This window comes from Bison bison, unplaced genomic scaffold (assembly GCF_000754665.1).
Source record: "Bison bison bison isolate TAMUID 2011002044 unplaced genomic scaffold, Bison_UMD1.0 scf7180017864322, whole genome shotgun sequence".
Classification (NCBI taxonomy): Eukaryota; Metazoa; Chordata; class Mammalia; order Artiodactyla; family Bovidae; genus Bison; species Bison bison.
Window position 1 is genome coordinate 2731697 of NW_011494894.1, and position 12658 is coordinate 2744354.

Genomic DNA, 12658 nt, shown 5'->3' on the forward strand with positions numbered 1-12658 from the left:
CTTTGCTTCAAGGTTTATTCCTTGGCTTGCTTCCCAGATATAAAGCATCTCTGGGCAATTATGATGCAGATGCCGCTGAAAGGACTTTAAATGGCTGCTGCTAATTTAACAGGAGATAGGTTGGCATTTACTGGAGATGCAAAAAGGAATGCAAAACGGGCTCAAGGACCAAAAGCATTTGTTTTTAAAAACAAAATATGGGGAATCACTTTTAAATGTTTTCCTTTGGGTTTCAATATAAACTCTGGCTAGGAAGTTGGATACCGAACCTACTTCTCTACATTTTGTGCAATCAGGAATATTCCCTTGGCACCAAGTGGCAACATTGGTGAGTTGAAAGGATGTCCAAGAGTGATGGGCTCAAAGAGACTGCACATCTACTCGCTGCCCACATGAGAAATCAACAGTGCTCACATGGGGGCTGAGGGAGGAAAGAGGAATACCGATGTGGTTCATCAAACAATAAGCCAGTAACTGCAGACCAACCGTTAAAACATCCCTAACGGCAGAGGATCCCAAGGATGGAAAGTCTCTAAGGAAAAGGAAACAAGTTTCTCTCTGCCTGCTGATGATCCGTGTTCTGAGCATCTCCTCGTGAGAGCTATGAGCTCTGATCCACTGAAAATACATGTCATCCCAGTGGTTTTCCTTTTTCAGATCATTCAGCAGAATTCCAGACCCTAGGGGGCTCAGTAGAAGCTCTACTCCCGACTGATTCTTCAGTCCTTGGAGGAGAAGGGAAGAGACCCTCCCTCGCCAGATACTCTTGAGTCCAAATACAGACTCAGGTGTGAAACTGAGTTTTTCATAGCTGGCCAGGTATGAAACCAAGTTGATTTATACTCCAAAGCCCATCGGGAATCAGCTTCCACACCTGTTTACTGTTGTGTGGTGACTGGAAATAACAAAGGCGCACTCCTTCTGGTGGGTTGGATGCCATTCTTTCCATGTATTTACAGCTCAAGAGGGGGAAAAAAAGCAGCGGAGGAATACATCATGGAATACCCACAAAGGTCAATTTTAAGACAAAAGCCACAACTGAAAAGTTGTACCAAGAAAAGCCAGATGACAGAAGAATTCCCTAAAGTCAGCAAGAGGGAAAGCACCCGGAACATGCTTTATTATGTACTAACCTATGAAGTTCAGGACGGTGACCAGGGAACCAATGGTGTTGTAGTTTGGTCACTCAGCATGTCTGACTCTTTGTGACCCCATGGACTACAGCCTGCCAGGCTCCTCTGTCCATGGGATTCTCCTAGGCGAGAATACTAGAGTGGGTTGTCATTCCCTCCTCCAGGGGATCTTCCCCACCCAGGGATCAAACCCGTGTGTCTCTTATGTCTCCTGCATTGGCAGGCGGGTTCTTTACCACGACAGCCACCTGGAAAGCCCCCATCAAGCCACAGGAACCCCCAATATAAGAGAATAGTGTTGTTTTTCCCCTTCAGAAATAGGGTCTTAGTGCTTTATATTTTAGGATGCACTCATTTCCTTGCCATCTTTGATTTGGATATGAGCAATAAGGCTGATGAATTTCAGGGTTGGTCACAAATCTGGCTGCAACTTCACCAGAGATGTGTTCCCTTCTGCCTCTGCCCCCCAAAGGACGCACCAGCCAACCCTCCCTCCATACAGCCCTGTTTACACTGCAGATCAGTCAAAATGTGGTTCAAATGAAAAGGACTATATTATTGTGAAAACTGCCATAGGATGATTCACAAATTATCCCGAAAGAGGAAAAAATAAATTATCTCATATAAAATAGTACACGATGTTTGTGAGTGATCTTGGCTCCCGCCTTCAGGGAGTCCGTGGCCTCTGCCTGCTCTGGCCATCTGCGCCCTGCTGGGAAACAGATGTTGTCTGGAGGTGTCTCCCCATCCGTGAGATGGAGCTGGGCCCCTCTTCTGGGAACTGCCGTCGGGGATGCGGGGGTTAAATGAGTCTGGAGTTTTGGAGAAACTGGATGAGGACTTGATAGACAAACTTGTACTGAGCGATGGTCTGGATCATAAACATTCTTTGCTCCCTGAGGAGCCTCAGCATCATCGGTACTTCCACCTTCTGCAAGAAAAGAAAAGATTCTGAGATGGTGGGCTGGAGGGGCTTCCCTTGGGTCATTTCTCATTCCCTTACCTGGAATGAGGAATGTATTTACTTGCAGCCCCTGTACAGGTACGGGAAGAAGCCAAAGACCGCCCCCTCTAGGTTACCCCCATCGAAGACCGTGCCTACAGCTGGAGAAGCTGGTTGTCCCGCACCACTGGTGTGATATTTTAAATACAGACCAGTCTGTTAGAGAAGACAAAGAGGCTGGAGTTAAACCCAGCTGGTTCCTCTCAAGGCTACCATGGCCCAACGGTAGGATTTAAGCCAGTTTTGGGTCATTTCTTCCTCTGTGATATCAGGATACCAATGCTTTCCTTTAACGCCATGCGGCCTTGACCAAGTCAGTGATGGTTCCTCAGCAATAACACAGGATGATAAACCATACCCAGCTCATAGGATCAAGTGAAGAAGCGCATGTAAAGCATTTAGCACAGTGTCTGGCACACAAGAGCTCTCGATAAAGACTACTCAGTGTCTCAGTCTTAGTGAAATAAGAACACCCGTGCCCGTCCTGCCATCTTGCAGGACCTCGGGTATAACCACGTGAGATCATTTGTGTGTAAACCTTTAAAATGTCAAAGCACAATCTCTGGACACCAGTCTTGTTTGGAGTGATCGCCTTTAACTAACAATATCCAGAGTGTTAAATGAGAGGGCCTGTGTGTAAATCCTTTGCGGATCTCCAATGGAGAGGAATGAAAACGGTGGGTCACCGGTGCCCTGGCACGCCCTCCCTCCTGTCACTTCCATCCTCCTGGCCCAGCTGGGGCAGAAGCACCATGGAGTCCGTGTGCCATCGTGCCCTTGGCACACGCGCCCGCTGCTCTGGGAGCGCTTAGTCCAGGGGAACAACCACACCCAGGAAACTACCAAGGACTCAGCAAGCATCGAAAACAGAATAATAAAAACTCAGTCATATGTCTTCTCCTCCTTTACTTTCCAAAGTCATTTCAGCTGTTTCCAAGTTTTGTGTAGCTACGATACCACACATGCTGTCCTATTTCGTTGAGCTTCTCCGCAACAAGTTAAGTAACACACACCATGGATTTAAAAGGGACAAGTCCCTGGTAATAAGGAAAGAGAAAAAAGCATGTGAATCCTCAAACTATTAGTCAAAATACAGAGCCTAGACCATAAACTTTTGATGGTAACTAGTGGGTCTGTGTCTAAACTATATTCTGAAGTACCACAGAGCACCCACCATAGCAATGAACACAATGCACGATGAGCCTTGCTCTGTGTGGGGCCCTGAATGTAGGGACAGAATAAGACTGTTTCTACCTTGTGCCCATCAAAGGCTTTGACAAGAGAGGCAGAGTCACATAGGAGCTAAGAGGTCCTCTCCCTGTGCCTCAGTTTCTCTTTGTTAGATGCGGGTTCTAATAGGGATTCTCCAGGAAAGAATACTAGAATGGGTTGCTATGCCCTCTGTGGGGTCAAAGAGAGTGAGACATGACTGAAGTGACTTAGCAAGCTCGCACACACTAGTAGGGCCTCTCTCATAAGGTCACTGTAAAGGCTATGAGTTGTAAGGCTCTTGAAATAGTGTTGGCGCATGTACAAGCGCTCAGTTGCTTCAGTTGTGTCAGACTCTTTGGGACCCCATGGACTGCAGCCCACCAGACTCCTCTGTCCATGAGATTCTCCAGGTAAGAGTGCTGGAGTGGGTTGCCATGCTCTCTTCCCAAGGATCTGACCAACCCAAGGATTGAACCCAAATCTCCTGCATTGCAGGCAGGCTCTTTACTGCTGAGTCACCAGGGAAGTCCCAGTGTTGGCACATGGTAAATGCTAAACACATGTGAGTTGTGGTTATTATAATATTTTCATGCTTCTCGTCATCGTCACCACCCCCTTCATCATCTCCACCACCCCCTTCACCATCTGTATTACCTCCTCCACCACCACCATCTCCTTTCCTTCCACCTTCTCCTCCAATTCCACCACTATCTCCTCCAACTTCCCTACCTCTATCATCATCACCACCACCACCTTCATAGCGCCACCATCACTTCCATTTGCATCTCCGCCACCACCACTATCATCATGATCACTACCATCTCCCTAACCTGTAAGACTCATCAAGGGTGGTGTACTAGCTGATGTGGGGCCATCTGGGGACAAGACCAAGGTTCCCCTGGTCCTTAATGAAATCCTTCAACCTGCCTTGAAGATTCACTCCCACAGGCTCCGCTGTCCATTGTCCCTAACTCAAGGAATCAGGAGGCCGTTGATGCTTTCTCTACCTTGTTTAGGAGGCATTTTCTCCCCTTACTCTATGAACAGGGGAGGAGGGAGTAACCGATTCAGAAAAGCAGCAAGATCAAGACATCTTGCTTTGTGGCTAGTGAGAACCTGACCTTTTGTAATCTAGCTGATCGGGGACAGGCAGCCAGGAGAGAGGATCACAAACCATGAAACTGGTGCATTCTGGAGGAAAAAAATGTATGGGCATTGAAATGTTACAGCCAACACCCAGTCACCAAAGGCAACAGGACACACAGAAGCTTCTCGGGGCAGCCCCGGAGATTCCCCTCCCATTGCTACCTCACAGCTGCCCAACTTCACAGTAAGGATCTTCGCTCCGATAAAAAGCATCTCCCTGAGAAAACTCAAACTCTATGGATTATCGACTAAAACATAAAGTATCCGAGATCCAGAAAACAGGAAAAGGAGATGGGAAAGTTTAGACAGGAGAAAAATGGGACACCCCATTTTATACTGATTTAGCAAAATCTTTTGTTTTAAAAAACAAAGCAACGTGGTCCCACTCCTAAAGTAAGGGTTTGAATTTTACTAGACAGGCCTGAAGCAGAACAAGTAGAGAACTTTTTTCTCCCTAGCCATCTACCAATAGCAGTTATGGGAAACGGCACAGATAAGGCTGACTGTATTTGTGCTAGGGCAAGGGAAGTGAAAAATATGAGTCATCTTGCTATCTTGGAATATCAATGGGAACAGAAGTCGTTTTTGGACTGACCACGGGTTCCCGTAAAGAATGTTCTGGCACGCAGCTAGGCATTGAGGAAATCCGCTATGTCTGGATAAACCCCGTGGAGAGTCTAATCCCTGCAAGCCTTCACCAAGTCCACACAGGGTGTTCGTGGCCACATCCCTCACTCTGCACCAAGCTGGCTCTCACACGTGTTATTTATGTTCCCCTGGGCCAATGACATCTGGTGATCGATGAGCCTTCATGTCATTGCATTAGTGAGGCTCAGTCTTTGATAGGTCTCCAAAGAGCGCTCAGAACAGAGTGATCCTCCATGTCAAACAAGACAGAGAAAATAGCTTCTCATACTCGAAAAGGAGGAAAGGGGAGCACAGGAGGGTACGTGGGGAATGGAGAAAAGAAGGGGAGTTTGTCAAAGAAACTGACATGAGGACAAGATCTCTAAGTGGAGAGGGGACGATGAGGCCCTTTCTCTTCCCCAGGAACCCACTGGTGCCACCAGGGGAGCTTGGATACGCTGCAGTCATACGTACCCTGTTTCCACTGTCTCTCAATCCATCTTCCTAGCACTGAGTGGATCTGCGACTCAGTGGTAAGCCATTATTCTAATAGAAACTCCTAGAGATTTCTAGCAGTGACAGGGAAGCAAACAACCCAGAAATCTTCCGTGAGAAAAAAGGATAAAAACTCACAGGAGATGATGAGATTTCTGTGATGGAGACTCAACTGATTCTGTGATGCGCATTTCATTCCCCAACAGAATGTTTGTTTGTTTGAACAATAGGCCACATTGATATAATCCCTCTTGTACTTTTTAGCAGCATAAACATTCGTACGTACAGGCTGAAAGTTTCCAAAATTAACTTTTTATAGGCAGGGAACTTAAAACATCCTTTGAACATGTTTAAACTTGGCATTGACTGTTTTCCTAGACGTTTCAATATAATAAATTTCATGGGGCAATATTTAATCTGATTTTTCAAACCACTGATGCTACTGAGCAAATACATATATTGTTGGATAAATTCCTTCACAGAATGTGCATGATAACATCTCCTGATTTTAAAACTACCATTTCAAAAGTCTCCTTTGATTCGCCAAGTTATACAATTTGGAAATTGAACAAGAACCAAATGACACTCGGCGTTTGGAGGCAGAGTGAAGACAAGAAATAACTCGGGGCCAGGAAGTGAAGGACCTCATTTCAAACCTTGGCAGCAGTGCTTAAGAGCCACCTGGCGCTGGGCAAGTCATTCGATTGTTTCTGGCCCTCGGTATCATCATCTCTAAAATCAGAAAACGGACACAAGCTGCTATGAAGAATCTAGCTAAGAAAAAAAAAAAAAATTAAAGCCATTTAAACCCCCTAAAGCCTCATGAGAATAGAAGGCAGATGAACTGGTCTTTAGCCTTTGATTGCTGTTTTCTCATCTCCACAAAATCAAAAGTCCCTCAGTGTAACTCTGACCTATAGCAAGAAGGGAATGCCATGCGCCGTGTGGGCACAAATAGCCACAGCCCACGTCTAGCGGAAAAGACCCGAACGTGTCTAGCCTGGGCAAAGGCAGGCCATGTCTCTACCCTCAGGTCATCCACCCAGCTCTGCTACACACCACTGCCAACCTAGACAAGAGCAGACAGCCTCCTCAATGAAACCTCCCCCTGAAGAATGAAACAGGTTTTTAAAATACACACATTTTCACGGAGGAGTCAAGCCAAAATACATCCCAGAAATGCTTAAGACTCATCTAAACTATATGGACTGAATAACCCACCATGGAGAATTACCCACAATAAAACCAGACCTTCTACAAAAAACACTGCAGACTTTTGGAAGTTGATGCCAGTGACGATCAGATTTTCTAAATGTTTCCTTTCTTACACTTTGCACTCTTCTATATTATTTGGGTCTCTACACAGAGCAATGAAAGGGAAAGACGATAAGGGAGATTGTAAATGTCAGAGTCCAGGTGGGAATCACGGGTCTGAAAACTCTTGTCAAGAGAGGAAACTAAGCGTGGAAATGGAAGGGCACAGGTAAAAGGTTGGCCGTGGTGTAGCCTGGCCCCAGAGGGGAATGATTCAGAAGCCCGGAGAGACTTACTTCATTATGCTCCAGGCAGTAGATCATCAGCTCAGAAAGGATGACCACGCCAGTCCTCCCCACTCCGGCGCTGCAGTGGACGACGATCGGGGGCCGCAGGTTCCTGGTGCCTTCCAGCATGCTGTTGGTATGGCGACGGACTGACTGGATCTCCTCCAAGTAGGCTGCAAGACAAAATGCAAATCTCGTCACTGAAGTCCTCCACGGCTTTGCATACAAGTGAGGGGGGCAAAAATGACGGTGAATTTTTTTTTTTAAGTGACAATAATTTACAGTTCTTACAAGACACTAATTATTTGGCTGGTACCCACTGTACAGTCCTGGATCCAGAAAGGACCAGCTGGGAGTCAATTAGTCCATGGGAGAATTTGTTCTTTAAATTAAATAGTTCTTTTTTTAAAAATTAAATTCTGTTTTCCCCTCTGCAAATCCCAAAGTCCCCCAAGCAGATGATTCTCGACATTACTTACAGCAATTCCTACTATTAACAGACTGGGATCAGAACACCAGCTAGGTCCCCTTGAAACGCCCGCTTGTCAGAGCCAATTTCTGGTGGGAACAGCATCCATCTGCCCTTTCCTCCTTCCCTTCACTGAGCGAGTGAATATCAGCTGAGGCTTGACTCCATTTTCAGACTTTAAAATAGACTTTGGGGAGCCTGGTTTTCAGCTTGGATCCCTTGTGGTTACATGAGTAGCTCAAGGTAATAGCCCCCCTTTTTTGGAGGCAATGTGTGGGTTGGGGGGTGCCACCTCCCTCATTGCTTCCAACATCTGCCTGGCCCCACAGGGCTATGCAAGGAACTGTTTAATATTCCAGTTGGTCACAAATGAAAAATTAGTCAATCTAAACCTTAAAGACTTTTTTTTTTCATGATCACAAAAAAAGGGAAAAGAATAATTGTAATCCTCGTACAGTCTAAGAATCAGAAAAAGTCGATTCATAGTTGAGATTTTTATAGTTCAGGGGAGAAGCAGAATTGAAGGTTCTTGATGCTCAGAAAATCTCGTTCCAGTGCAGCAGTGTAAAATCAAATGAGGAGAAAAATTCACACTGCGAAAAAAACTGTATTCAAACCATTCTGATCATGTAAAAGCACCAGATTATATACAATGACTAAGAACTCCTAATTTCCTTTATAACCTTATTTAATTAGTAATCTGAAGTAGTTTTACCCAAATGAATGTTTACTACCACCATCAGTGATGTAAAATGAGAGAACAAAACAAGACGGAAGGCAATCTGAGGTGACTACATAAAGTAGTTGCTATTTGTACCAACATGAGCTAAATACTGAGCATGGAATCCCCTTCACAATTTTTTTTTTCCCAAAGATATTAGGCGATGAACATTCTCTGATGGCAGGCAATGTTCACATACAAGAGACAAGGTTTTTCTTGTGTTAAATTTAAGGAGAGAAGTGAGAAGAATATTGATCAATAAAACAGATGCCACTATCAAATGGAATTTCATGGAACACAGAGAAATTAGATTTCAATGAATTCTTTCTCCAGCAATCATATTAATAAAGTTTCTTGAGCTGTAACTCAGTGAAGACCTCTGGAGGCTGGAAGACAGTTTAACTCAGTTACTCTGCATCCAGGCAATCTAATTTAAACACAAACAAAAATCTCTTAAAATTCTTAATGACCTAAAGAGCCATCATTTCTAAGACCCTGCTCAGCACACTTGTCCTGAGTTTCTTAGAAAGGTAAACTAATTAATACTATTTAAAATTTTTCTCTATTTTTCAGTAATTTAGATTTACCTTTCTTAAACTGGCTCAGATTTAAAAGATTTGATTGTAATTTTAGCCATCTTATAAACTCAATCTTTTATCAGAGCTGTTAGTCAACCATCTGATGGATTTACTTTTATTGGTTCCAATTTCTAAGTCTTGCTTCTAATAGCAATTAGCAAAAGATTACCAAAAAAGAATAAAAAGCACACTGTTACGAAGAAAGAAACTTCTGCAGAGGTCACCATGCTCCTTATTAATATTTGGAGCTATAGGTAACTGTCGGGCCTCAGGCAAAGCACTAACCCACTCTAGATCTTGTTCTAGGTCCTCTGAGTCCAATCATCTTTCTTACTTTCAGTGTCCAACTCCTCAAGAACCTTCAGCGCACTAATGGGGAATGAAATACCCACATCAGAGTCTTTCTAGTTGGACTTGTGAAATGGCACTTTTAGGTTTTTGAAAACTTATTCTCACTTCTCTTCCCCACCCCTCCTATTCTCAATGAGTTATCAAAATGAAAATCAAGGTCTTGACATTCAACATCCTCCCTTTGTGGTGGTCACAGGTCCTCTGCCAGCTGGTGAATCAACAACTTAGCAAGTATATAATCAATAATCTGCAGGGCACCCTCGGACCTCCTTCCTAGCTGGGTGAGGAAGCAGTGGGGTTTCCCACAAGTGCAGGATGTTTAGAGGAGTCTGTGGAAAGGAAAGAGGGTGCTACAGCTAGCACCAGAGGCATCAGCTCTCACCCCAGACTGTGATCACTGGGCTGATGATCATCTGATCATCATCTGTGATCATCAGAAGACTGAGAGAGCCTTTAAAACAGAGACCGTTTCATCTCTGCATGCTAAGAGCCGGATTCAGTGTCTGGCACATGGTGGACACACAGGCCCAGGTGCTGGCCTTTCAAACAGCTCCTGCATACAATCTGAATGAATTAGTTTCTAAGACGATCATAACTTGAAAAATATACATAAATGAATGAATTTGAAAATGACAGTTTCAAACACTACAGGCTGATTTCAATAATTATCTTTATAGGTAGCCACCTATCTTTAATCATCGGTATGAGAAACTACTGATGAGGATTTACTGCTGTAGGAAATGCAAGGCTTCTGAGATATAAATCCTCCTGAGAAATTTTTAAAGTCTTTTTTTTCTTTATTGCTCTGTGTTTTTTTATTGTGGTAAAATATATTTAATGCATAACATAAAATGTACCACTTTGATCATTCGAAAAGTACATAATAACATTAAGTATACAGTGACAGTAAGTCTAGTCACAACATTCTGCAAACATTACCACTATCCACTTACAGAACTTTTTTGTGGTCCCAAACAGAAACTTTGTATCTATCAAACCATAACTTCCTATTCCCCTTCCCCCTAGCTCCTGGTAACCTCCATTATGCTATCTCTATTAAGTTGCCTATTCTGGGTAAATCAACATAAGTGGAATCACACAGCATTTGTCCTTCTCTATCTGGCTTATTTTATTTAGCATGTTTCCAAGGTTCCAGGACGTGCTGTGTATCAGAATAGGTACTAAAGGTCTAAATCAAGGTAGAACCAATTAGTTTACCATATTTAGCTCACTGCATCAATGGTAAAGAGAATAAAAGTATTAATCTTCTCTGCTCTACACACACTATATAAAGTACTATATATTTCAACGTTATAATACTTTCACTACCTAAGAGAAAGTATCCTCTCTTTTCATTTCACCTCCAACTGATAAGACCATATATGCTGTTGGTAAAACTCCGACTGGGAAGCAAAAACTTACACAAAAATCCTTGGACATCCTCTGGGCAGCCGTGGTCTGGCCAGTCAGTATATTGCAAATGCCACACGGTCCTTTCCTGCCCGGACAGAAGGTGCTTGACCTTCAAGCCTGTGGTTGCATAGCAACCGGAATCTGTTCGGAACTTTGTGGTGACCTTGAACTTGCCATAGGTGGCTGAGCTGTGCTTGGAACCCAGTTTGGGCCAGTATCGGTGGCTCTTGGTTCGTCCGCCTTCCTGAATCACACAGAGAAGCAAAATTGGACAGCAGTCAACGGAAGTTCTTATCCTCTTAGTTTTAAAATCTGAGGACCACAGAAAACCTGAATGCCTTCTAAGTCACTGACTCAGTAACATCATGCAGTGTTTCCCACAGAGCAGATTTCATACATTTTAGCTAAGGCGACTTAGCAGCAGCAGCAGCAGTAATAAGATTTACCATGCAGTTATATCAATGGAAAAATGTAAAGATTCCCAGTCAGGCTGCAGTTGAATGTTAGAAGAGCCAGAGTAAGGACGAGCCAGAGATGGGAACAAGCTAGGCACTGTGAGAACTGCAGGAAGGTCTTCAGTGTGGATGGCAAAGAGGAGGTTAGTTAGAAAGGCCTTGTGGTCCGTGGCAGGAAGTAGGAATTTCATGCCATGGATGATAGGAAGCCGTCCGAAGGTGATGAAATGACCTTAAGCAGAGGAGTGAGAGATCCCAGTAATCATTCTAAGTCATGCATGCTAAGTCACTTCAGTCATGTCCAACTCTTTGTGACCCTATGGACCGCAGCCTGCCAGGCTCCTCTGTCCATGGGATTCTCCAGGCAAGAATACTGGAGTGGGCTGCCATGCCCTTCTCCAGGGGATCTTCCTGACCCAGGGATCAAACCCATGTCTCTTATGTCTCCTGCATTGGCAGGAGGGTTCTTTACCACTAGCGCCACCTGGGAAGCTCCCATTCTAGGTCATGCTTCTCATTTCATATGCTTGACCCCGGGTACTACTCTCTGTTACCCCCACCAAGCAGTGACACTGTCTCTATCATCTGGTGTCAATCTCCTTTTTTTCCCCCCCGCAGCCTGATTCATTTGTTTTAATTCCATTGCAACTGAAGCAGAGGGGAAAACTGGCTCTACCCCCTTGTGCTCTCTCTTAATTTTATAATCTTTTCTGGGGATATGCATTCTCAGCCATTTACAAAAACAGGGTCTGTTTTAAAGTTTTGCAGAATTTTGACATCACAGGGGTGGGAGCGGGGGTGGATGAGATGGTAGCTTACAAGGGGACCCAGGGGACTTTCCTGATGGTCCAGTGGTTAAGACTTGGTGCTTTCAATGCAGGAGGCACAGGTAAGATCCTTCATGACACATGGTGCAACCAAAAAAAAATTATTTTAATTAAAAATTTTTAAAAAAAATAAAGAAGGGTAACCAGGGCAGGAGGTGGGTGGAGAGAGAGGAGAGAAGCCCAGCGTACAGGGCGGGGGGAATGAGCCGCAAGTGGTGGCTGGTCTGCTCACAAAGCAGCACATCTTCAGGGACCCAAGTAGTCCTGCCCTGACTCTTTTGGTTGAATTGAGTCTTCTTAAATTTGAAGCACACCTGCCTCTTTTATTGAACCATCCTATGAAAGAGGATTTATCGGAGGCCTTTACATAATTTGCTGAGTACCTACATCAACTTGGAGAAGGAAATGGCAATCTGCTCCAGTATTCTTGCCTGGGAAATCCCAGGGACAGAGGAACCTGGGGGTCTACAGTCCATGGGGTTGCAAAGAGTTCAACATGACTCAGCAACAACCTACATCAATTACAGATTTCAAGAGACTGTAAGCCTCTGGCTGCTTCACAGATCACTGGACTTTGTTCCTAAGGCTTCCTGTCACACAAGTTTCAGCTCAAATGCAGCCTCCTCGGAGGGCCCTGGGCTGCCATCTAACCTAAAGAAGTCCTGCAGTCACCCTCCAGCCATTACT

The 12658-nt window shown here is 44.4% G+C and overlaps 1 protein-coding gene across 1 annotated transcript in view; it reads right to left on the minus strand.

Annotated features, from left to right (window-relative positions):
- Positions 1–1329: 1329 nt before the first annotated feature.
- Positions 1330–12658, minus strand: part of PTPN14 (protein tyrosine phosphatase, non-receptor type 14) — a 190038-nt gene continuing 178709 nt past the window's right edge. The window contains exons 19-21 of the mRNA XM_010853060.1: positions 10699–10933; positions 7167–7330; positions 1330–2064 (exon numbers count right to left, since the gene is read on the minus strand). Coding sequence (XP_010851362.1) covers positions 1936–2064; positions 7167–7330; positions 10699–10933 — 528 coding nt within the window. The 3' untranslated portion in view covers positions 1330–1935. The remainder of the gene's footprint in view (positions 2065–7166; positions 7331–10698; positions 10934–12658) is intronic.